At 40.2% G+C, this 22320-nt stretch overlaps 1 protein-coding gene across 1 annotated transcript in view; it reads left to right on the top strand.

The window, feature by feature from the left end:
• Positions 1-22320, top strand: part of LOC118832131 (BDNF/NT-3 growth factors receptor) — a 180520-nt gene that overhangs the window by 49275 nt on the left and 108925 nt on the right. Inside the window, exon 3 of the mRNA XM_036739561.1 lies at positions 21247-21377. Within this exon, the coding sequence (XP_036595456.1) occupies positions 21247-21377 (131 nt within the window). The remainder of the gene's footprint in view (positions 1-21246; positions 21378-22320) is intronic.

The following is a 22320-nucleotide window of genomic DNA, read 5'->3' as shown; positions in this document are numbered from 1 at the left end:
GCCTGTATTCATCATCCTCTTGCACATGTGAGATAGTGAGAGAGGAATTTTTATGTTCTTAACTCCAGTAATGTTCCTTCCCATCCGAGGGCTTTGCCCTCTGTTGGCACTGTGGTGAAGGGAGCACTGGATTGAGAGTGAGAAAGGCCTGGCCAGTAATCTTGGGTCTGTGACTTACTAACTGTAACCTCTCTGAGCCTCATTTTCCTAAAAAGAAGATGATGCCCTACCCATCTCACAGAATTGTTAAGAGGATCATAGATCACATATTTGGAGCTAGAAAGGATCCTATAGGTCATACAACCCAATCCTCTCATTTTGTACATGAGGAAACAGGTCTAGGGAAATGGGCTTAAGTCACAAAGATTGCACCGCTAAGTAGCCAAATTGGGATTTGAACCCAGTTTCTCTGACTCCAAATCCATTGTTCTTTCTCTGATACCACTCCAGTTTATTAATATAAACAAAAGTCCATTGAAAACTGCAAAGGTGCAAAGGTGTGTACGGATATAATGTATTAATTTCCATCATTGAGAGGTTGCAGGGAAATTTTAAATTTTTAAAAATCTTCTTAAATGTTGATCTGTTTCTATACTAGTCAAGTGAATATGTCACAAAGTGGTGGTTTTCCCACAAGAAATTATAGCAAGTACATTTACCCATTTTTGGAAATTAGAATTGTTTTGTGACTCTTGGGAAAAAGAAGCAATTGTTTCACTGACTGTCAGAAGATCACAATTATATGTCTGTATGCACATATTTATGTTTATATGTATATATACATATATAGAGAGAGACATGTGTGTGTATGTTTGAGGAGAGAGAGAGAGAGAGGGAGAGAAAGAGAGAGAGAGAGAGAGAGAGAGAGCGAGCTTTCCTTTCTCTTAACATCCTAATTTTAAAAAATAAAAAAAGAAGTTAAGCCTGTGGAAGTACCACAGAGGCATTTACCAGGATACAGGACAATGGCTTATCTGGTGATAGGGGTAGTATTTAATCAGTGTGTTTATAGGATTTACTGAGTGCACTGCTTTTCAACCAGATGTTGGGCCAGTTGCTGAGCAGCTGCTCCAGGCTGTTCGAAATGAATGAATCTAAATTAACAGTACCTAAAATGCCTAAATGGGGAAGTACAGAGAAAGTCTGACTAGTCCTACAAGCTAATTGAGACAGAAAGATTTCCTTTATTTGTTTTAGCTACCTCCCTTTCTTTTTAATCTTTGTTTTTAGTCTTTGAATCCCCATGATATCCAGCAGTCCCTAATTCATGGATAGATGGGCTTTAAAAAGGCTCGTTGAATGGTTAAGATAATTGGATTTTATACTTTGCATCTTGACCGTGATCCAACTCAGGGATCTGAATTGGTTATTTTGGAATTCTAAGCCTAGCAATTGCACCAACTTCTTTCTTGGCTCTGGGTCGGGCATATGATCTAAGCATCTCTCTAAGACAAGAAGTTTCCATCCTCTGCTGGTATTGGTTGCCTCATGGGGGTGTTCCCTCTATCAATAAAACTGTAGTTCTAAAGTTTGTGGGTTCACGCTGAAAACAACCACACAACATCGTTCTGGGTTTTGTTGTTATTGTCATTGGCATTGCTGAGTTTTCTTTGGAAATCTGTTTTGTGAACACTTAAAGTGTACATGGGATTCTACAGTTCAAAAGAAAGTCAGCATGACTTGGGCAAAACTGCCAGAGCATGGTATCTGTCCTTGAGCTTGAGTACTATGCCCCTTAGAACAGTGGTCATGTTCAAACAGATTTGTGGCCCTTGGGGCTTAGGCCTTCCATGGATGTCAGTTAGAGCCTTCAAACTTAATCTGGTCTAAGAGCCCCCGGAACATTAAGTATATTGGGCAAGGATCTCTGAGGAGGCCCCAGATTATTTCCTGTACAGGTATTTGTGTAGTTGGCTTTGCTGTTGACTGTCTTTAATACCAGGTTTCTCATGAGTAAATTCTCAGCCAATCTGTTTTGTTTAAAGAAAAGAAAGGAAATAAGGTGTGCCATTAGAAGGGCCTCACCTATGAAAAATGTAGTTTGGCTGAATCAGCTGCATTGGAATGTAACTTCTTATCTCCCCCAATTTCCATAGCCACAGGGTATTTCAGAATCCAAATCCATGAAACATGCTGCACTTGGAACCCTGTGTGTCCTCTCCATCAAACTCTTTCCAGATGCTTTGTTCACTACCAAGAACAAGGAAAAACAAAACCATCACTGTGAGCTTCGTTTACTTTTGTACCAAGATGTGAAAGGTTAAATAGATCACATATCTTTATACCTGCTACAATAGCAACAATCCCCCAAAGTGTGCCCAGGATGGTGTCTGAGGGTGATGCATCAACATTGATAAAGGGACAGATGTAATGTTGGCTTTTTTGGATGTATGATAAGAATCTTTGCCGGGGGTGGGGGGAGGAGTTGGGGAACAGAGTAAAAGGCTAATACTTGTTCAAATTTTCTTAGTTCTTTACTGATGTGGACAATCAGGTAACTGATGAAAATGGAAAGGAATTGGTGAGCTGCAAAAGAATCTAGGGTTCAAAGACATTGTCTCCTTTCCATTTCTATTCATTCCTTCACCCAATGGATTACATGTGAGACCCCTGTCCCAGATTACAGGGTTTGAACTCTGAAGTTTCATAGATAAAGGCTAGTTGATGTTTTGAAGGCTTTTTTTTTCTCAGTCCTCTGTGATGTGCCAGCCTAGGGAATGTCCCCTGGAAATTTTGACAGCAGGGAAAAAAGGGAGGTGCTCTAACTTTACCGAGAACATACTGGTTTTTTAAAAATAGTTCAGAGGAAAGGAAATCAAAGCTGATCTGATGGTTAATAACAGAAAAGGGAAATTGTATTAAACTTTGGATATATAGTAAAATTTCATTAATTGAAGTCTCCCTAATTTGGAATTCATGTTAATTCAAGCAAGTTTGGGGGAAGTTCAGCTTCATGCTCCTTTTTTGTGAAAGAGCTTGCCAGTAAATGAGAATTGTAAACAAATGTCAGACTATTTAATTAATTTAAAAGAATAAACTCAGAAAGAATGCCAAATGATAATTATTAACAAATGGCTCTTATCTATTCATTCAAATTGGTGAGAAAGGCCCTCTACTTGAAAATACTTTTAAAAAATAGGAAAACTTAATTTCTCTAGAATTCATAGTTTCTTGAAACTGATTTTTCCATAATTATTGACCATACATACCATTGTATATGAGGGTCCAGTAAATAAATCATTGATCTGGATTAATTAACATTAAATTAAACTCTAACAAGGGCATATGCAAAGTCCGATATTTACTATCGGGTTCTCTATACAAGTTTACAAAGCCTAAAGATGAATCCCATTAGTACTGGTTGGGAACATTTAGCTAGGTAGCAGTTCCCAATAAAAATAACTGAACATTTTAGATATCAACGTTTTATGTATGGCATATCTGCAGTGGATAAAGTGCTGGGCCTGCAGTCAGGGAAGACTCATCTTCCTGAGTTCAAATTTGACCTCATACACTTAGTAGCTTGTGACCCTGGGCAAGTCACTTAACCCTGTTTGCCTCGGTTTTCTTATCTGTAAAATGAGTTTGAGAAGGAAATAGCAAACCACTTTAGTATCTTTGCCGAGAAAACCCCAAATGGGGTCCCAGAGAGTCAAACATGCCTGAAATGACTCAACAAAAACAAAAACAACCTGACCCAATATTAGGTTGAGTTTATGGATACGTGATATCTAAAACAGAAGAGGTTCCATTAGAAGTCATCACTGGCTAAATCATATTTGAAAGACTCTGTTTCGTTCTGAACACTATATTAAAATAATATTTATTAATAACTATTCTTTTTATATCACTTTCATTTATGTATTTCTTTCCTCCACCAAGCCATCCCTTATAACAAAGAATTAATAAAAGAAAAAAAAAGCAATTCGGCAAAACTAACCAACATGTCATTGGAATCTAACACTATTTGCAGCATTCTTCTCCCATAGCCTCATTATTTCTGCAAAAAAAGAAGAGAAGCATTTTCTCCTTTCTTTCTCAACCAAGCTAGCATTCAGTTTTGTTGTTACAGTTTCTGTCGATATTCCTTTAATAATTGTGTATATTGTTCTGCCCATTTCATTCTGCATCAGGTCATATGAGTCTTCCAGTGCTTCTCTGAATTCTTCCTTGTCATTTCTTCTGTGGGCACCACATATAGATAAAGTAGAGGTTGTTAGGAGGCTAGTAGCTAGTGGGTAGAGTTCTATAAGTTAACAGTTTCAGACTCAAATAGAAATGTCCCTACAGGCCACATACTGACTTAGAAAACCACAAATTTATATTATCCATGTTCTATTGTACTTTTATTTATTTTGTTAAATATTTCCCGATTAATCTGGTCCAGGCTATGCTGGCGGCCTGCATGGGAAGCAGCCCAGATGTTTGACAACTGTGGATTGGTCATGTCGTCTAAAGAATTGGTGGATTCACTGTAAAAGAGAAACCTAAGGGCTGACATAATACTTATTTTCAAGAATTTGGAGGCTTTCGTTGTGGGTGAGGAAATAATAAGCTTGTTCTGTTACTCCGTAAGATAGAATTAGAACTAATGGGTAGGATTAGTAGGTCATAGGTCTGGAGCTGAAAGAGACTTCAGGCATCATTTAGGACCACTTTTCCATTTTACAGGTAGATTTACATGGAGATAAATTTCATCCCGATATGAGAGAACTTTCTGAATACTAGATGTATCCAATAACAAAACAAGATGAAGGAATGAGTCCTATATTGTGTCCCAGAAGTCTTGGTGCTGTTTTAAGCACTCATAGTTTTAAATTTTTTTTCTTCTTTTTAAAATTAATTTATTTTTAGTTTCCAACATTCACTTCCATAGGATTTTGAGTTCCAGATTCTCTCCCCATTTCTCCCCTCCCCCCACCCCAAAATGTTGTGCATTCTAGTTTTAAATTTTAATAAGTTAAAACAGCACCAAGACTTTTGGGACAGTCTGGCATTGTTCAGAGGCTAGGTGACCATCTATTCAAAATATTATAAAAGGGATTTTTATATTGAGAAGGTGATTAGAGGAGATGAACTATAAGGTCCCTTTCAACTTTCATTTTCTCTGCTCCTATGACCCCTGTCCAGTCTACTCAGTACAGCCCCAACAAATGTGTATGAGGTCTTCCAAGCCTTATTAATAAGGCAGATACTATCCATCATAGATTATAGATTGTTGAAGTTATAGAGACTTTTCTAGACTTGCTTTGATGACAGATAACGTGCTAGGCATGAAATCACAGAGATGTTGGCTCAAATATGGCCTCAGACACTTACTTACTATGTGACCCTGGGCAAGTCATTTAACTTATGTAACCTTATTTGTGGGGCAGCTAGATGGCACATTGGATAGAGTGCCAGGCCTGGAGTCAGGAAGACCTGAGTTCAAATCCAGACTCAGACACGTACTACTGGGCAAGTCAGTTAAGCCTGTTTGCCTCAGTTTCCTCATCCATAAAGTGAGCTGGAGAAAGAAATGGCAAAGCACTCCAGTATCTTTGCCAAGAAAACCCTAAATTGAGTCCTGAAGAATCAGACATGACTGAAAAATGGCTGAATAATGACCTTATTTGTAAAACCTCATCTGCGAAATTGAGGTAGTAATCATGCCTGTGGTACCTGCTTCAAAAGGCTATTGTGAGACTCAGATGAGATCCTTGAATTATGGGTATAGAACTAGAAAGGACCTCACATGCCCATCTTGTCCAATCCCTTCCTTTCTTAGATGAGGAAACGGAGGCCCAATGAGGTTAGGTAGCTAGTTCAAGATTAAGCATGTAGTAATTTTCAGAGGTTGGATTTGATCTCAGGGCTGCTAACTCTAGATTTTCTTTAATATCCCCATTTTGCATTCTATTTTCTGTATGGCTCCGGTAGTTTGTTTGTTTAAGTACAACATATAAGTCTAGGTCGGTTTGTTCCTAGTGTGTTTTTTTCTTTGTGTTTGTGTTGTGTGTATATGAGCGTGTGTATGTGTACGTGTATATTTAAAGGTGGGTCACCATTAACTTATTCATATAAAGAAGTATTAAAGACTTAGTCTTAAAGAATTATATTAGTTTGATTTGCTTACATTTCTCTACTAAGGCAAGATGCGTTCCTTTTTTTCCTCTCATATCCAGAACACATCATCTCCCATAAATGTATACCTCTACTTTATATTAAATACATTCAATACATGTATTATTTAAGGCTGGGACTCCCCATGGGACTGTTAATAAACACTAGCTTGGATTGCATGTAGTGATTATTTGTTTTATCTAAGTCTCCATTCACTGGGCACTGTGTCTGCTTGTGCAGGGCACATCTTTATGGCGTTACAGAATGACTCTTTTACATATTCTGTTCCTTTGAATCAGGTCATCTAATCAGAGATTAAGTAACTGACATTAGAGGCCATCTAGACCTACATTTCCGTTTTGTAGAGGAGGTGACTGAAGCCAGGGGAGAAGAAGGAAATTGTTCAGGGTCATTCAGATGGTAAATGACCAAGCCCAGATTTAAATCCAAGTCCTCTGACTCCCAAACTAACACTTACTTCTCTGTACCATTCACCTTCACCTTCCATAGCTGTATTCCAATGTTGAATTCCATTCCCTTGTCATATCAGAAATATCCACAAGGTTGAATTTACTTCCTTCCTCTAGTTCATTAAGTCTCTAGTTCATCTTGTTTGCTGGTTCTAATTAGTACATTGCCTGCAGAAATCTGAAATTATGTGTTGATATCCTTTTTCTTGGACCATGTCTCCTATGTACAGTTCCTCTCTGTTGATGTTTTTATTCTTGTATTCTACCTGTTACTCTCTGTGGTTTTTGGCTTGGGAAATGTATATGATCGGTTTTCTTCCTCTCCCTCAATTTTGAGCTTAAAATTCCTTTAATCAGATTTTTAAGTCTTTGGACTCTGTATGTGTATGTATATACACCTACATATAAACATATATACATATAAAATCACATACATAACATGTATATTTTGCATGTGTATGTGTATGTATATATATTATGTGTATGTGGAGATATATAGATTCATACTTGTGTGTGTGTGTTTGTGTTTGTGTGTGTGTGTGTGTGTAAGTGTAAACTTTAATGCCCCTCATTCAGCTCATTCCATCCTTAGTCAAAAACTTTCCTAGATCCTAAGTCATGGTCTGGAAATCTAAATTTCTTTCTGTGACACCATCTTCTTACCCAACCATTTACCTCCTAAAACCTACCTTTCTCTTCTGGATCATTTCCCTTTGGTCAACATCAGTGATTAAAAATAGCATATACCTTATTGGACTTTATATTGCAGATGAATATTGAAACAAATTAAAATAAGTTAAGTGAGAGAAATAACCGGTTTTCCTGTGAAGATAAACTACTGAATTGCTAAATATATATATTGCTCAGGTGTACTTGACTAATGGGCTGATAGTACCAGGCCATAATTTTTCAGTGGCATTATACAGGAAGAATTTCATAAGAAGCAAATTTCACTGCAGGGGGAGGGAAGATATTGAAATTTGGCACAATAGTTGTATGGATGATTGGCAGAAAAAATATTCCTCACTTTGCAAATTTTCCTCCTCTAAAGAAACCCAGGAGTTGGATCACTCTGTGTTCTTAGGTCCTAAAGATTTCAGGGCAGCTGGTCTGAAAGCTGAATTTCAAGAGAGGGAGGTGAGAGGCGAAAACGATTTATGTTGACACTTATTAAGCTTTTATAGAATATAATACATGTGTTCTTGATATCTACATAAAATTAATTGTTGCTAATTAGTCAGGGCTGCCAACTCAGTTTTTCTTGTGAGCCTCACACACATACATCCCTCTCTTAGGTTAATGAGTTTTTCTTCCAGAATGAGTGAAGATCCTGGGACATTCCATCTGTCCTAGGATATGGATTCTGGTAGCCATTCTCTCTACTGCACGCCCTTTTTATTCCACTGACCACTTATGCTCTTTTTAGGTGGGGGGGGGGGCGTGGCATGATGGGGAGGAAGGATATGAAACTAATTTTCTATCAGGATATTTACAAGCCACCCTGGCAGCAGATATGGGGCAAGTCCATTTTTCACAAAAGCACCTGTACAGGTATCATTTGACCAAACATTAAAAAAAAATAAAATACTGATTTCCGTCCAGTGTAAGAGCAGAAGACTCAATTCTCGTGAGAGAATGAAATTCCACTCTCTGTAACTTCCTCTCCGTCTCTTTCTCTTTCCTTCATCCCTCTTCTTCTCCAGGCTTGGGAAGCTGTAACTGAGTCCATTATAGCGTAATGATAAACCAGCTAGCAAACATAAATGCGCCGTGTTGCAAGGGACTGTTTGGGCAGCTCCTGGTCCTTGGTGACAGCTCCTTGGCACAGTACACAGTGATGATCAGCTCTGACAGAGAGGCTTTTAGGTGCTAAAAGCATAATGGCATGAGCTGATGTAATTCTGAGCTTGCTTTTAGGCTGTGACCTTAAGCCCTGTCCATGGTTGCACATAATCTTTTGTGGTGGGCATGACTATAGTGTAGGAGAGCTACTTCCCAAAGCTGCTAATGTACACTCTCAGGCAGTGGGAATCCTTTAGTTATTCTGAGGTTGGCATTCTTATCCAATTATATACACGCTTCCATTGTTCTTGTTTAGTCATGTCTGACTCTTAGTGATCCCATTTGGGATTTTCCTGGCAAAGATACAAGACTGGTTTGCCATTTCCTTCTCCAGCTTACTTTACAGATGAGGAAACTGAGGCAAATAGGGTTAAGTGATTTGCCCAGTGTCACACAGCCAGTGTCTGAGGCCAGATTTGACCTCAGGAAGATGAGTCTTCCTGACTCTAGGCCCAGCACTCTATTCTACTGTGCCACCTAGCTGCCCTATTTATATATGTACACATACACATACACATTCCATGCATAATACACCTATTTACATATGAGCTAATTCATATTATATTCATATGCATGAAGCACTAAATCATATTTTATGTGTATATGTAAAGTAATAAGTTATATATACAGTAAGAAAATAAAGAAGTCTTGAAAATGAGTTGTCACAGTAAAGTATACATACAGACATATACACATATAAAATATATTACTATGTACATATGTGTGTATACATCACGTGTGAAAGTAAAGATCCTTTCCCAAGCACAGTTCCCTTCCCAGGGAAGTATGCTTACTCATGTGCTTGTTCTACTAACAAAACAGGGAGATTGAGGAGAGACACAAATACAATTTACAGAAACATCCAGACAGGAAGACTTACGCTTAACCCCACCTGTGCTAATTTGGCTTGTTTGACACATATTCCCAGACAAATGAATGTTACGTCATTGGTGGGCAAACTGCTGTCAAAACAGTTGTGTTTTGTTTTCAAAGGCATACGCAGGGGAGTTGAGCAATGCTTAGGGGTGAATAAAAAGTATTATTCTACTACTGATGACTAAGGGAAAGTCTTTGCTCAGCTTTGGGAAGGAGGGAGGGAGCGAGAGAGAGGGGAAGAAGAAGAAGAAAAAGAAGAAGAAGAAGAAGAAGAAGAAGAAGAAGAAGAAGAAGAAGAAGAAGAAGAAGAAGAAGAAGAAGAAGGAAGAGGAGGTGAAAGAGATATAAGGAGAAGAGAAAGGGAAGGAGGGAGAGAAAGAGAGAGAAGAGAGAGAAGAAGAGGAAGAAAGAGGAGGAAGAGAGATAGAGAGATGGAAAGAAGAGGAAGACGGAGGAGGAGATAAGAGAGAGAGAAAGGAAAAGAGGGAAAGAGGAGAGAGAGAGAGAGAGAGAGAGAGAGAGAGAGAGAGAGAGAGAGAGAATGAGAACAAATGAGAACCAGCATTTCTCTAGTCCCTCCTATGTGCCAGGCATTGTGCCACACACTTTATAAATATTATATCATTTGATGCTCACAATAAGCTTTGTTTCCAACAGTGAAAGCCAAGGATCTTTTCAAATTACTAGGATGTTGAGGATCCACCTGTTACACAAAGAAAGGACTGATATTTCAGCCATTAACCTCTTAGTACCCTCTTATGCCTCCAAGTTATAGGGGCACAAAAGAAAGAATGAAGGGCCAGTCACTGGGACCCAGGTGCTCTAAACCATCCGTTAGTCACTTGGCAGTAGTGCATTCTATGATACTATTGGTATAAACCTATCACTAAATTTCACCCTGCCAGAGTTTCCTTATCTGTCCCCACACCCAAAATACCTCTCCTTCAACTTCCTTGCTGCTGTTGATCTCAAAATCTAAACTATTTGGCAATAACTTCACCCCATAACAAATTTAGTTGCCAAGTCATGTCTGTACTTTCTTGTGTCTGCCTCCGTCTCTCCAATTCCATTTCTACCATCCTGGTCCAGGTCCTCATGATCTCTCATCTGTATTTTTGCAGCCTCCTAACTGGGCTCCTTGACTCCTGCCTCTCTTCCCTTTCTAATCCATCCTTCCTCTCTGTTTGATGCCCAGATCTGATCATGTCACTGCCCTGCCCTGAACCTTTTAGTGGCTTCCCACCATAAGTGATAAAATACAAACTTCTTATCTTGCTTCTCCACAGCCTGTCTTCTACCAGTTTTCTAGCCTTATCTCACATTACTTTATACCATCCACTCTCCATCCAAAGTGGGAGTACATGTTTCTTGCTCTCATGACTGGACCAGTAAAAGAACCGTTGACCCGTTCTCGATACCTTCAGTTGTCTTCTTCTTGCCCCTTCCATTATCAATCTTGCTTATTATTTTCAGGTTATTCTCCCTTAAATGTCACTTTCATTATGCTCTGCATCCATTTGTGACTTTCTACTAAGCCAACACTGTGTTTCCATTGCCTAATGAACAGTCATAATGAATTATCATATTGAGAGCTGGGAAGAATCTTAGAGACCATCTAGTTGAACCCCATAATTTTACATATGAAGATGCTAAGTTTCAGAATGAAGAAGTGACTTACCCATAGTGACCTTACCTTTCACATTGCATTCCATATGAATTTTGCTCTGATTCAGCCAATCTCACTTGTACGTTGTACTCATTCCTACTCTACCTTTGCCTGTACTGAGAGGCAGATAAGTATTAAAAGGACTGCTTGACTCAGAGTCTGAAGAGCCTGAGGGTCAAATTCCTTTTTTAATGCTTCCTCATTTTTATGATCATGGTCAAAGCCTTAACCTCTTTGAACCTCAGTTTTCTTATGGGTAAAATGGTGATAGAAATACCTGCCTCACAGGGTTGTTCATAGGATTGACTGAGATCAGGTATATTAAATTCTTTATAAATTTTAAAGGGCTTTTAAAATGCATTATAATTATTTTACTGCTTCTCATTTTCTTCTTTCCCTATCCAAATCTTTAAGGTTCCTTCTTCAAAGCTCAGCTCAAGGCTTCCTCCTCACTGAAGTTTTCCCTTAGTGACTTCAATCCGTACTAATTTCTTCCTTCTTGACATCTTTTATTCTCTGTATTTTAATACTATGACATCCTTTAGTCTTTGTATTTGAATACTGTATTATTATCTATCTATACATAGGTAGATATATCATTAAGGCAAAATTCATGACCTCGAAGAGGACCATGAGCATGCCTGAATGGTTTGGAATCAGAGAGTATAATGAATTCTCTAGGTAGAAGGAAGAGGAAGTATAACATTTATTTAGACTCCAAAGGATCAGACCCAAGTACCAATGCCCCTAATTTGATATGGTGGCAACAACATTCCAAAACCAATAAGCCCACCTCACTATTGTAACAAGGATATTACAACAAAATGTTATAGCAGCAAGCCAGACCATACTTGTGCTTCCCCTCTGTGCTAGGGACCTCCTGTAAGAAGATTATTCACAAGTCCCAAGTCCCTCCTCAGCCCTCTTTCCTGAGGCTTCACTGACTCCAAGTTCTAAAACTCCCTCTTGTGTTCAGCATTCTCCACTCTCCACTCTGCACACTCTGAAAGCTGGCCCTGGGCTCCTGAATCCTGCTGCTCTCTGTTCCACTCTCAGTCCTCAGTTTCTCAGCTTTTCACTTCTAGTCCTCAGTTTCCAGGTTTCTGTCCTTTCCAAGTTCTGTTCTCTCTTTTTATACAGTCCTTAACCGTCATCTGAGTCATCTGATTCACCAGAACTCAGGCATATACCATTGGCTATGGTCTTAGCAACTCCTCTTAGGGCCCTGAGGGCTTCCTGCCTCTCTCAAGCTAGTGAACTACTTTGCTAACCAACCTGGGGTCTCACATTTAATTAGTGAAAGGGTGTGGGCCTATCTCTAATCAGACTTCCCTTTGTTGGCCCATGGATGGGAAAGATCTTTTCACTTACTGATTGGCTTTACAGTGGAGCATATATTAAGCACTTACTCTGTGAAAGGCACTGAGCTAAGAATTGTGGAAACAAGAAAAGAAGAGACAGCCTCTCTTCTCAAGAAGCTTTCATTCTAAGGGGAGCGGGGTGGACACATAAAGGGGAGCTGAATGAAGGGAGGGTGAACAGGAAGTATGCAAGGGCAGGTTAGAAGGTGGTTGGTAAGGAAATGGACGAATCTGGAGAGTGAATTGAGTTGGTAGTAAAGTGATCGTGGCTGACGCCCATACTGAAATGGTGGCCTTTTATCTTTAAAATGGAAATAATGATACCTTCAGTACCTTCTGTACAGAGTTATTGTGAGGCTCAAACGAGATGTTTGAAATCACTTTAAAAAATACTTAAGCCACTATACGAACACCAGCTATCATCGTCATCACCACCACCATCATCATCACTACCATTATCATAAAAAGGCAACTATCTGCAGAATGGATAGAGTCCTGGGCCTGGGGTTAGGAAGGCCTGAGTTCAATTTGGCTTCAGACATTTATTAGCTATGTGATTTTTGGATGCAACCTTTGACTCAATTTTCTCGTAACAGCAGCCATCTCCCAGGGTTGTTGTTAGAATCAAATAACGTAATATTTGTAGAGTGCTTAATAAAGTGCCTAGCATGTAGTAGGTGTTTAATAAATGTTTGTTTCTGTCCTTCCACTCATTATTTTTTAATTGTTTCACATGTGTATACCTTACCTCTCAGAATTGTGAGCTCTTTGAGGGCACAAAACACCTCCTATAAGATCTCAGAATCTCAGAACCATAAGGGACCTCTGCGGCAGTCTAGTCCAACCTCTACCTGCACAAGCATGCCTTCTATAATGAGCCTCTGATGTTATCATCTCCCCTTCTCCCCCTTAGGACTCTTCCTAGTGCAGGAGAACCTACTCTCTTAAGGGAGACCATTCCACTGAAGAATAACTTATTATTAAGGTTTTTATCCCAGACTTGAAGCCCCAAGTTGCTTCTTTGCAACATTACCCCTAGTTTTGCCTTCTATGGTAGTGCATAAGTCTGATCCCTTGTCCACATGAAAGCCCTTTAAATAATTGAAGACAGCTAGCACAGCCTTCTGAAATCTTCTCTTTTTCAGTCTATGTTGTTACTGTTCATTTATTGTTGTAAGAGTTATTGTTCTAACTCTTCATGAGCCCATTTAGGGTTTTCTTGGCAAAGGTACTGGAGTGATTTGCCCTTTCCTTCTCCAACTCATTTTACAGATGAGGAAACAGAGGCAGATAGGGTTAAGTGACTTGCCCAGGGCCACACAGCTAACAAGTATCTGAGTCCCAATTTGAACTCAGGTCTTCCTGACTCCAAGCCCAGTATTCTATCCACTGTATCACCTACCTAGTCTAAACATACATAAATCCTTTGATTGATGCTCATATGGCATAATCTCCAAGGCCTTTTGCTCTTTTCTGGGGAATCTCTAAGATATCGATGGGTCAATGGCCTCCTTTTAAAGTAGAACCAAAAAATGAACAGAGGACTCCAGAAGCAGCCTGACAAAGACAGAGTGCTTCCATATTATCACTTTCTCACCTCCGTATTATCACTTGGTATCACATTATGCCTTTCTTAAGATTCTTACGCTTAAGATTGCAATATCAGTTTTGGCCTCTGTGTCACACCGTGAACCCACTGAGCTTGGCATTTTAATTATGCTATACATAGCTGCTATCCCCAGCTAGTTTCCAGCACAGTGCTAGGTATACCATAGGTACCTAACAAATACTTCTTGAATTAAGCTAATAAAAAGATGACTATCAGAGATTTTTGTGAAATTTGAATACCGTATAATTTTAACAGCTATGCCTGATAATATGTATTATCCCTTTTTTTATTTTTAGGAGACTTTTCATCTAGTTTCTCATTTGATCCTAAGAACATCTCTCTGAGAGAAGAATAAATACTTTTATTTTTACTTTACAGAATGGGAAACCAAGCAATTTAAGTGACTTGCCACAATCAGTCAGTGGCAAGGCTGGGGCTAGGACCCCTGACTTCCAATCAAGGTTTTCTCTCTGGTAAATTACAGTCATTTTCACTTAACACATATTCTGAGGTCTTTCATCTTAAGCCTTCTACCTGACCTATTTGGTCCGCCTTTTCTCTCCTGGTTATCTTTGACTTTTTTATAGGTAGATGTGGCCCTATGAAGGGCTGCAGTGATGCCATTTCTTAACTTTTCATCAAGTGTCCCAGGCCATGAGGCCTTGAAGGATGCGCCCCTGCCTGTGAAGAATTATATTTAGATTGATTTAATCTTGGAAAATCAAATACTTTTGCAACTATCCTAGGAAAGATGAGTTCTAGAAAGGCTGAACTGTGTAGGCTACAGAAGAAGTTGGACATTTTCCAGGCAGTGGAAGCACAAAAAGGAAAAAAAAAAGATTCCTTATCTTAAGGCAGACAGAGTAGGAAGATGAGTACTGTAGTTCTCACTTTATAAATCTGCTCTCAGCTCCCAAGCTGCCGTTCACACCCGAAGTTTTGCGGTCTGTGAAAGATGGACAGGGCAAATAGGCAAGAGGAAGGGATGCTGCTTGGCTTCTGTGAAGACAGGGATGAAGAGCTTCCTAGGGACTGACTGCATTAATAATCCATAGACCCCCTAGGCAACATATGTCTTCTCTGACCCCTCGCCTAGCCCCCACATCCTCAGTTTTCACCTGTATAACGCGCTTCTCCCCGGCAGTCTGTTTCCATGGCCTCCCAGAGTTCTGGATGGCCACAGAATTAGACTCATCCTGCTGAGTCAGGGGATGGAGGCTCTGCTGGTAGCTGATGGTGATAATGGCCGTAATTATACCTCGCTCACACCAATTAATTTGCACATGGGATAGTAATCGAAATTGCCATGATGAAATAATAGCAGTAGCCACTCTATCAAGTGTCTCCTTTTCAAAAGCCCAGAGGCTTTCTACAATCAGCTATTTGTTGAGAAGGAAAGGGGGATGAATTGGATGCTGTGTCTCTATTCTTCCACCTCCTCCCCTTTTTGTTTCCTTCCTCCCTCTCCTGCCCCAATTTTCCTTACCTAAATAAGGAGCACCACACTGTATTAAAAACAGAACTAAACAAAAGTCTGGCTTATATCTCTGAGAGTATAGGAAATTGAATATTTTGGAAAGACAGGAAAGACCAATAGGGAATTTTTTTCCCCTGTTGTACCATACACTGCCCTACTTTGTCTCATGATATCTAATATATGGACCCTTAAGGCAAAAGGAGTCACAGACCTTCTGCCTGAACCATTCTCCCCTCCCCTAGCTCTTTGGCTAACCTTTTGAAAATGTCCAGAAAGACTATATACAAAACATGGGCAAAAGACCGGTCAAGTCTTGGAAGTCCAACGGGAAATCAGAAGGCCCTAGAGCTTATTATCTCCACTTTGAAGATGAGAAAACTAAAATAAGAGGTTAAGTGACTTCTCCATGGTCACCCAGCTAATGTTACTGGCAGGATATAAGCCTAGGTATACATACACATAGCACAAGTAGTTTATCTTTTTCAGCATTCCTTATTTAGAGCTACTTCTCTTCAGTAGCTAGAAAGCAGTCTTTCTAGAGGTTATTGTAAATTGAGATTCTCTTTAGAAAGTGTGCAATTTATAAAACAGTTGTTGGTACTTCCATCTCTCCAGTATTCCATAAGTACAATTTTGAGTCTATTCTGTCCTTTATTGTTACTCTCAATGCTGTGATTTTAAGGGGCTGTTATCTAGGGTCTTAGATCAAAATACTACCTATTCATGCAGGATGAGATCACTTAAGGAAGACATTGCAAATCAAACAGGTATGAAAGCTTGATGAATCTTCCAGACCTTCTCCAAGGCATTTTGCAAAGAAAACAGACAAAAAAGTTAGATACATGAGGAAAAAATGATTTCAGACATATATTACCTAGTTTGTCGTAAGGAGAAGACAAAAGTTTCATCCATTACATTCGAGAGACTGCCATATGAACATAACAAATATAGACCCTTACCCAAGTACTTAAAAGGCAATCCTTGGAGTGATTCTTCATAGAGAAAACTCTTCTGAATCAATTTATACGCTAAACACAAATAATTCTGTGCTGCAGATCCTAGTAATTAGCCCAGCATAAAACACTTAACAACAACAACTAGGGAGGCATGTGGGACTATGTTGGAATGCCTTTCAACATTTTTACCGGCTCAGAGCATACCCTAAAATTCCCTACCTTCAGAGTTGAAGGATTTTTCAGTTCAGAGACAAGTTAGCAAATCTTTCGCTGTCCCAGGCTGCACTGCAAATTGGACGAAAAAACGGTATGGGATCAGTTATGCACAAAAAATTGTCTCTTGATAATTATCATGTCACACTTGGCTGTACATTCCTGGGTGGTGGTCAAAAGTATATGCTTATGTAGACCGGGGGCCCCTCCTGGATCACTGTCTTGTCATGGTGGAGGGGTTTGTATAGCTCAGTGAAACTGAGCTATGCCATGAAGGGTTACTCAATGCTGAGAGGTCATAATAGAGACTTCTGACAATAAATGATCCACTGGAGAAGAAAATGGCAGACCATTCCAGTATCTTTGCCAAGAAAACCCTATGGATGGTATTAAAATGATAGAAGAATGAACATGAACTCGGACAGACTTTGAGAGATAGTGGAGGAGAGAAGGGCCTGGTGTGCTACAGTCCATGGAGTCACGAAGAGTCAGATGTGACTGAGCAACTAGACAACTACAAGACTAGGGAGCAGCAAAATATGGCCCGAGGGCCAAATCCAGTCGTCTGCCTGTTTTGTATGGCCCATGCAAGCCTTACGTAGAATCAAAATGGAAGAAGGATTTCCCATGTGTGAGGAGGTCCTGTGTGTATTCCTGTTTGTAGATAGCATTGTGTAGGAAGCCTTGGAAAAATTGCTGAGCCTCCTAAATTAAATCCATAATCCATTAAAATAATTCAGTCTAGTAATCCCCAAAGGAAAAACAGATGAAGAATATAGACTCAAGATGATGATAAGCAGTTGGGCAGATACCTCATTGAACAACATGTTCCCTTAGTGCATATATCTTTGATAGATATGAACTATGGATGATCAACAAGGCACAGAATTGAATAGGAAGAAAAGAGAGCCCTGGATTGCATTGGAAAAATTGTACAGCACTTTTGAGTACCCCCAAGCTTCCCCTTGAGATAAGACCCCATTTTTTAAAACCAGTAGTCTTCCAGTGGCAGTGAATGATGGAATACCATTGACCTTGTAAGGAGATGCATGGTGGACAAAAATACATTACATCATATTACTACTGATGAACTGCACATAGGAAGATACATAAAAAAAAACAACATCAGGAAAACAAGACGGATCCATCAGGCAGAGAGATTGATGGATAACAATGAACAGACAGTTCATGCACTAGACTGGTCTCCCTATATTGTTAAGAGTCCTAGAGGCCCAAACTTGGGTCGATCACTTATGGAGGGTGTGTAAGAAGATGTGGATAAGAGCTGAACAGGATGAGAAGGTGTAATAGATGTCTCTCCACACTATTGGAGAGAGTACCGTCACTTGTGAGATCACAGATCTTCAGAGACCTTGAAGATAGGAAATGACATACAACAGGAAATCTACATACTCTTAGCCAGACTGCTAACCATCAGGGCTGTGAAGGATTTAATACGGAAAAAGCTGATATACTTTAAGGTGAAATGGGACAACTCCAACTAGGCCAGATAGAAGGACAGACAGACATTTCAAAGGCCGGGACACAGCTTTAGACTGGTAACCGCAGTGGCTGTGGATAATTTGCCAACCCCAGGTGCTTTTTTCAGAGAGGGGATGCCTCACTCTGAGCAGAAACACTGGGCCTGCACGGTGAGTGGAATCTACAAAAAGGATATGAAGTTACAAATGCAAATTCTTTTCAAGTATGTGTGGATATGTTAGCCCCATTCAGTACTGTCCCCGTATATCCCCCTGGGGCAAGAATTATTCATCTTTTTTGTGTGATGAGGCTTTGGCCACACAATGAAGCCTATGGACATCCTTTTCAGCATACTTTTAAAAAATTGTAATGGAAGGAAATGGTAAATTTCAGTTAGAGGTAAGTGAAAATAAAGACGTAATTTGTTTTTTGTTTTAAATCTAAGTTTAAGAAATCACCAAAATCTCTCCACAGATACCTTGCGGGTCCATGGACCCCAGGTTAGGAACCCCTTCTCTAAGACCTCTTGAATAAAGGAAAGAAAAAATACTTTTAATTAGCAGGGTCCAAATATCCAATCTTTTTCTGGCTCCTCTATGAACAACATGGCACCAAGACAGCTGGAGAACTACGTTTGCTTAAAACTATAAACTATTTTTGAGTGATCTGGTATGCATATGAGGAAATTTTTATTATTTACATATTGTCTTGTCCTAAGGCACAGGCCATGTAATTCATTATGCCTCAAACCATAACAAAACATAATCACCATTTAAAATTCTTTTCCTAGGGAAAAGATGCATTTTAATGCCTTTAAAGGTCAGTGTCAGGGGCAGAAGAGTGGTGTGTGTGTGTGTGTGTGCGCGTGTGTGTGATGGAGGAACTAATTATGGTTCTATCCATAATTTTACAGACCTCCGTTTCCCCAAATATCCTTTTTTTCATTTTCTATCATAAAGAAACAATGAAAGTGAATTCAAGTAGTAAAAGACCCACCTTCTCTGGCTTCAATGCCGTGTAAATTAAGTAAGTGGGAATTTCATACCTTGAAGAACTTATGACAGGCAATGAGCTAAATATTGACTTTAATTAGTTCTTTGTTGCATCGTATCAGGGCTTTTTAATGTGGTCATTCTTCCCAATGAACACATTTCTTGCTTCATTTTATTACTGCTGTTGCAAGAGGAGAGATTTCTATCTGCTCCGGTGCATGTGACTTCTGCAAATACAATGGCCCCTTTAATTTCCACTCCCCTGAGTTCCCACAGAAACCACGGTCTCTTTCATTGTGTTTCCCACTTAATCCACCTCTTCTTGATCCTCCTGAAATTCTGTTAAGGACCACCTGCACTTTACATATTTTCCATAAAGTAGATGTGAAGGGAAAGAATATTAAGCCCGTATTTACTGAGCACCAACTCTGTACCCAGGATTGTGCTGGGCACCGTAGCCCTGCCCAGAAGGGGCCTTTACAATCTATTTGGGTAGAGATGACAGAGCATTAGAGGTCATAAGTTCACGATCCCAGGGTTCAGAATTAGGAGAGACCTTAGAAATCATCTAGTCCAATCCCTTCACTTTACAGATGAGGACTCTGAGGACTGGGGAGGATAAATGACTAGTCCAAGATTACACAGATGCTAAGTGAAAGAACTAGAATTCAGACTCAGGACCTCTGACTCCATATCCAGCGTTCTTTCCACTGGGACAAATAGTATACCTTCAAGTGATATTATCTTTGAAAATGAAAAGCATAGATACGTAAAATGGATACAATTCTAAATATAGAGGGAATGTTCATCTAATTGAGATCCTAAGATCACAGACTTAGAACAGGAAGAGATCTTGGAAATCCATGCCTGGAATACTCTCCCTTTCCAGCTCCTCCTCCTGGTTTCGCTGGCTCCCTTCAACACTCAACTCAGATCCCGCCTTGTTCAAGAGGACATCCCCAGTCCTTCCTGCCTGTTCCTCTGATAGCACCTACCATTTACAGTGGATACCTTGTACGTTCCTAGTTGTTCGTGTTTTGTCTCCACTACCAGAGTATCAGCTTCTTGAGGACAGAGTCCAAGTTGTTGCCTTTCAGTCCTGGCACTTAGGCAGATATAAAGTATTTCCTAAAGGCTAATTGTCTCATTCACTGATTCTGTTGATCTCTTCACCTTGCGAAGGAGGGAAATGAGACTGACTCCAAGAGGCTTTAAATGTCTTGCCCTTGATCATACAGGTCCAAAGTGGCAGATTTGAATGGGGGTCTCAAGAGCGAGAGTCCCCTCCACTCACTATCTCGCACTGAAATATAATGTCTATTGAATTATGGAGTATCATGATCTGTTTAAAACTAAGAAACAAAAATCAGGAATAGATTGGAAGTGCAACACCTCGGTTTAATTGGGAGGGATGGGCTGTAGATCAACAGAAGGGGGGTTCTGCCCAGGGAGAGTAAACCGAGATTCAGGCTTTTTAGGAAACTCTCATGGGAAGGAAAGAGGGGAGGACCTTGAATGGGTATTTGCAATATGGGTAGGATTTGGACAGTTATAGGGGGCAGGGGTGGGGGTGGGGGGAGGTGCAATGTTATTGTCTCTGGTTGATAGGTATTTTCTCCTTCTCCTCTCAGTCCAAGTGACTAGGTGGCTGCTTATAGCCAGGCATGGTGCTAGGCACTGGCAAAAATAAAACCTACCTGGCCCTTAAAGAGTTTATTGGGGGGGGGGGGGCGGTAAACAAGTACCCTCAGATACTTCAGAACAAAATATATACAAACATAATCTGTTGGGGGGGGTGCGGGGTGCAGAGGCACTAATCCCTGGAGGTAGAATATATCTCTTGTAGGACCTGGTATTTAAAGGAACTAGGAAATCTTAGAGGCAGGGTTGAGAGGGGAGTGCATTCTGGGAGGGAGGCGCAGCACATGGGATGCACAGCCTATGCTTTGCATCCATCCCTCTCCTCCTCACCTTCGGCAAGAACTGTGCCAGTGTTCCACATTGCATCCCACTGATACCTTCTTCTAGCACTTCAGAATCATCGCTGAGGATGGGCACAGACTGACTCCTCTCGGAGGGGCTGCCTGTAGAGGACAGTGCTAGGGAGTGAAGAGAACACCATGCCTGCCTCCTAACAATACATGCCATTAATTCCCACTACCCACCTCCCTCTAAGCTTTATTCTGTGTTTCCTTTACAGTCGTTCAGCACATTAAGAGACATAACATCGTTCTGAAAAGGGAGCTAGGCGAAGGAGCCTTTGGAAAAGTTTTCCTTGCTGAGTGTTACAACCTTTGCCCCGAGCAAGACAAGATCTTGGTGGCAGTAAAGGTAAGATAATCTCTGATTCCTGACAGTTCCACATTTTGAGACTGACACTTAAAGTACTTTTAGCGAACTTTCCAGGGACAAAGAAATCAGTGTGGAAAAATGAGTGAAGAATCAGGAAGATGTGGGTTCGAATCCTACCTTAGACACTTCTAAGCTCAATTACCCTGGACATGGCCACTTAACCTCATGGCTTCAGTTTCCTCTTGTGTAAAAAGGGGATAATAGCACTCACCTTACAGGATGGTTGTGGAAATGAAATGAGATAGTCTTCAAAGCTGTTTGTAAATCTCAAAGTGCTGTATAAGTGTTAGCTATAATCTCTATTAATTGACTAAATTGGCTGCAATCTGCATTGATGGAAGGTATGCCCATAGTGGGAGTTCCCTTCACTGGTTAAATCAGGGATTCTTTGAGTATAGAAGGATTCAAGAATAAGCAGTCCCTACTACAGCGAATACCAGTGTTCAAACCTACTTTATTGATCGAACGGTCAGACGTTCTGCCCCAGAATCAACTTGATAGGGCTCAGTGGATCATAAACGTCTCCAAGCCAAAACCGCATCAGTTTATAAATGAGCAAGGCCAGGGGAGGTAAACTGATTTACTCAAGACCATATAGTAAGTGGCAGAGTCAGGATTTGAACCCAGATCCCTGGTCTCTGTATACAATATTCTTCCCACTGTATCACTCACATGTAGACTTTACTGAATTCTTAGTCACTCTTCAGAACCAATACTAACAGAAATGTGGACAGAGAGAATGGAAAATCCCACTCACCTGAGTCCAAAGAGTTTGGTCTCCATCTAAGGGCATAGTGAAGCCGGCTGGAACCTGCTTGGGAGAGTTGGTTGTTAAATTAATTGCTGGGGCAGCTAGGTGGTGCAGTGAGTAGAGCACCGGCCCTGGAGTCAGGAGGACCTGAGTTCAGACCTGGCCTCAGCC

This window comes from Trichosurus vulpecula, chromosome 9 (genome assembly GCF_011100635.1).
Source record: "Trichosurus vulpecula isolate mTriVul1 chromosome 9, mTriVul1.pri, whole genome shotgun sequence".
Classification (NCBI taxonomy): Eukaryota; Metazoa; Chordata; class Mammalia; order Diprotodontia; family Phalangeridae; genus Trichosurus; species Trichosurus vulpecula.
This window is presented reverse-complemented; position numbering and strand designations above follow the sequence as displayed.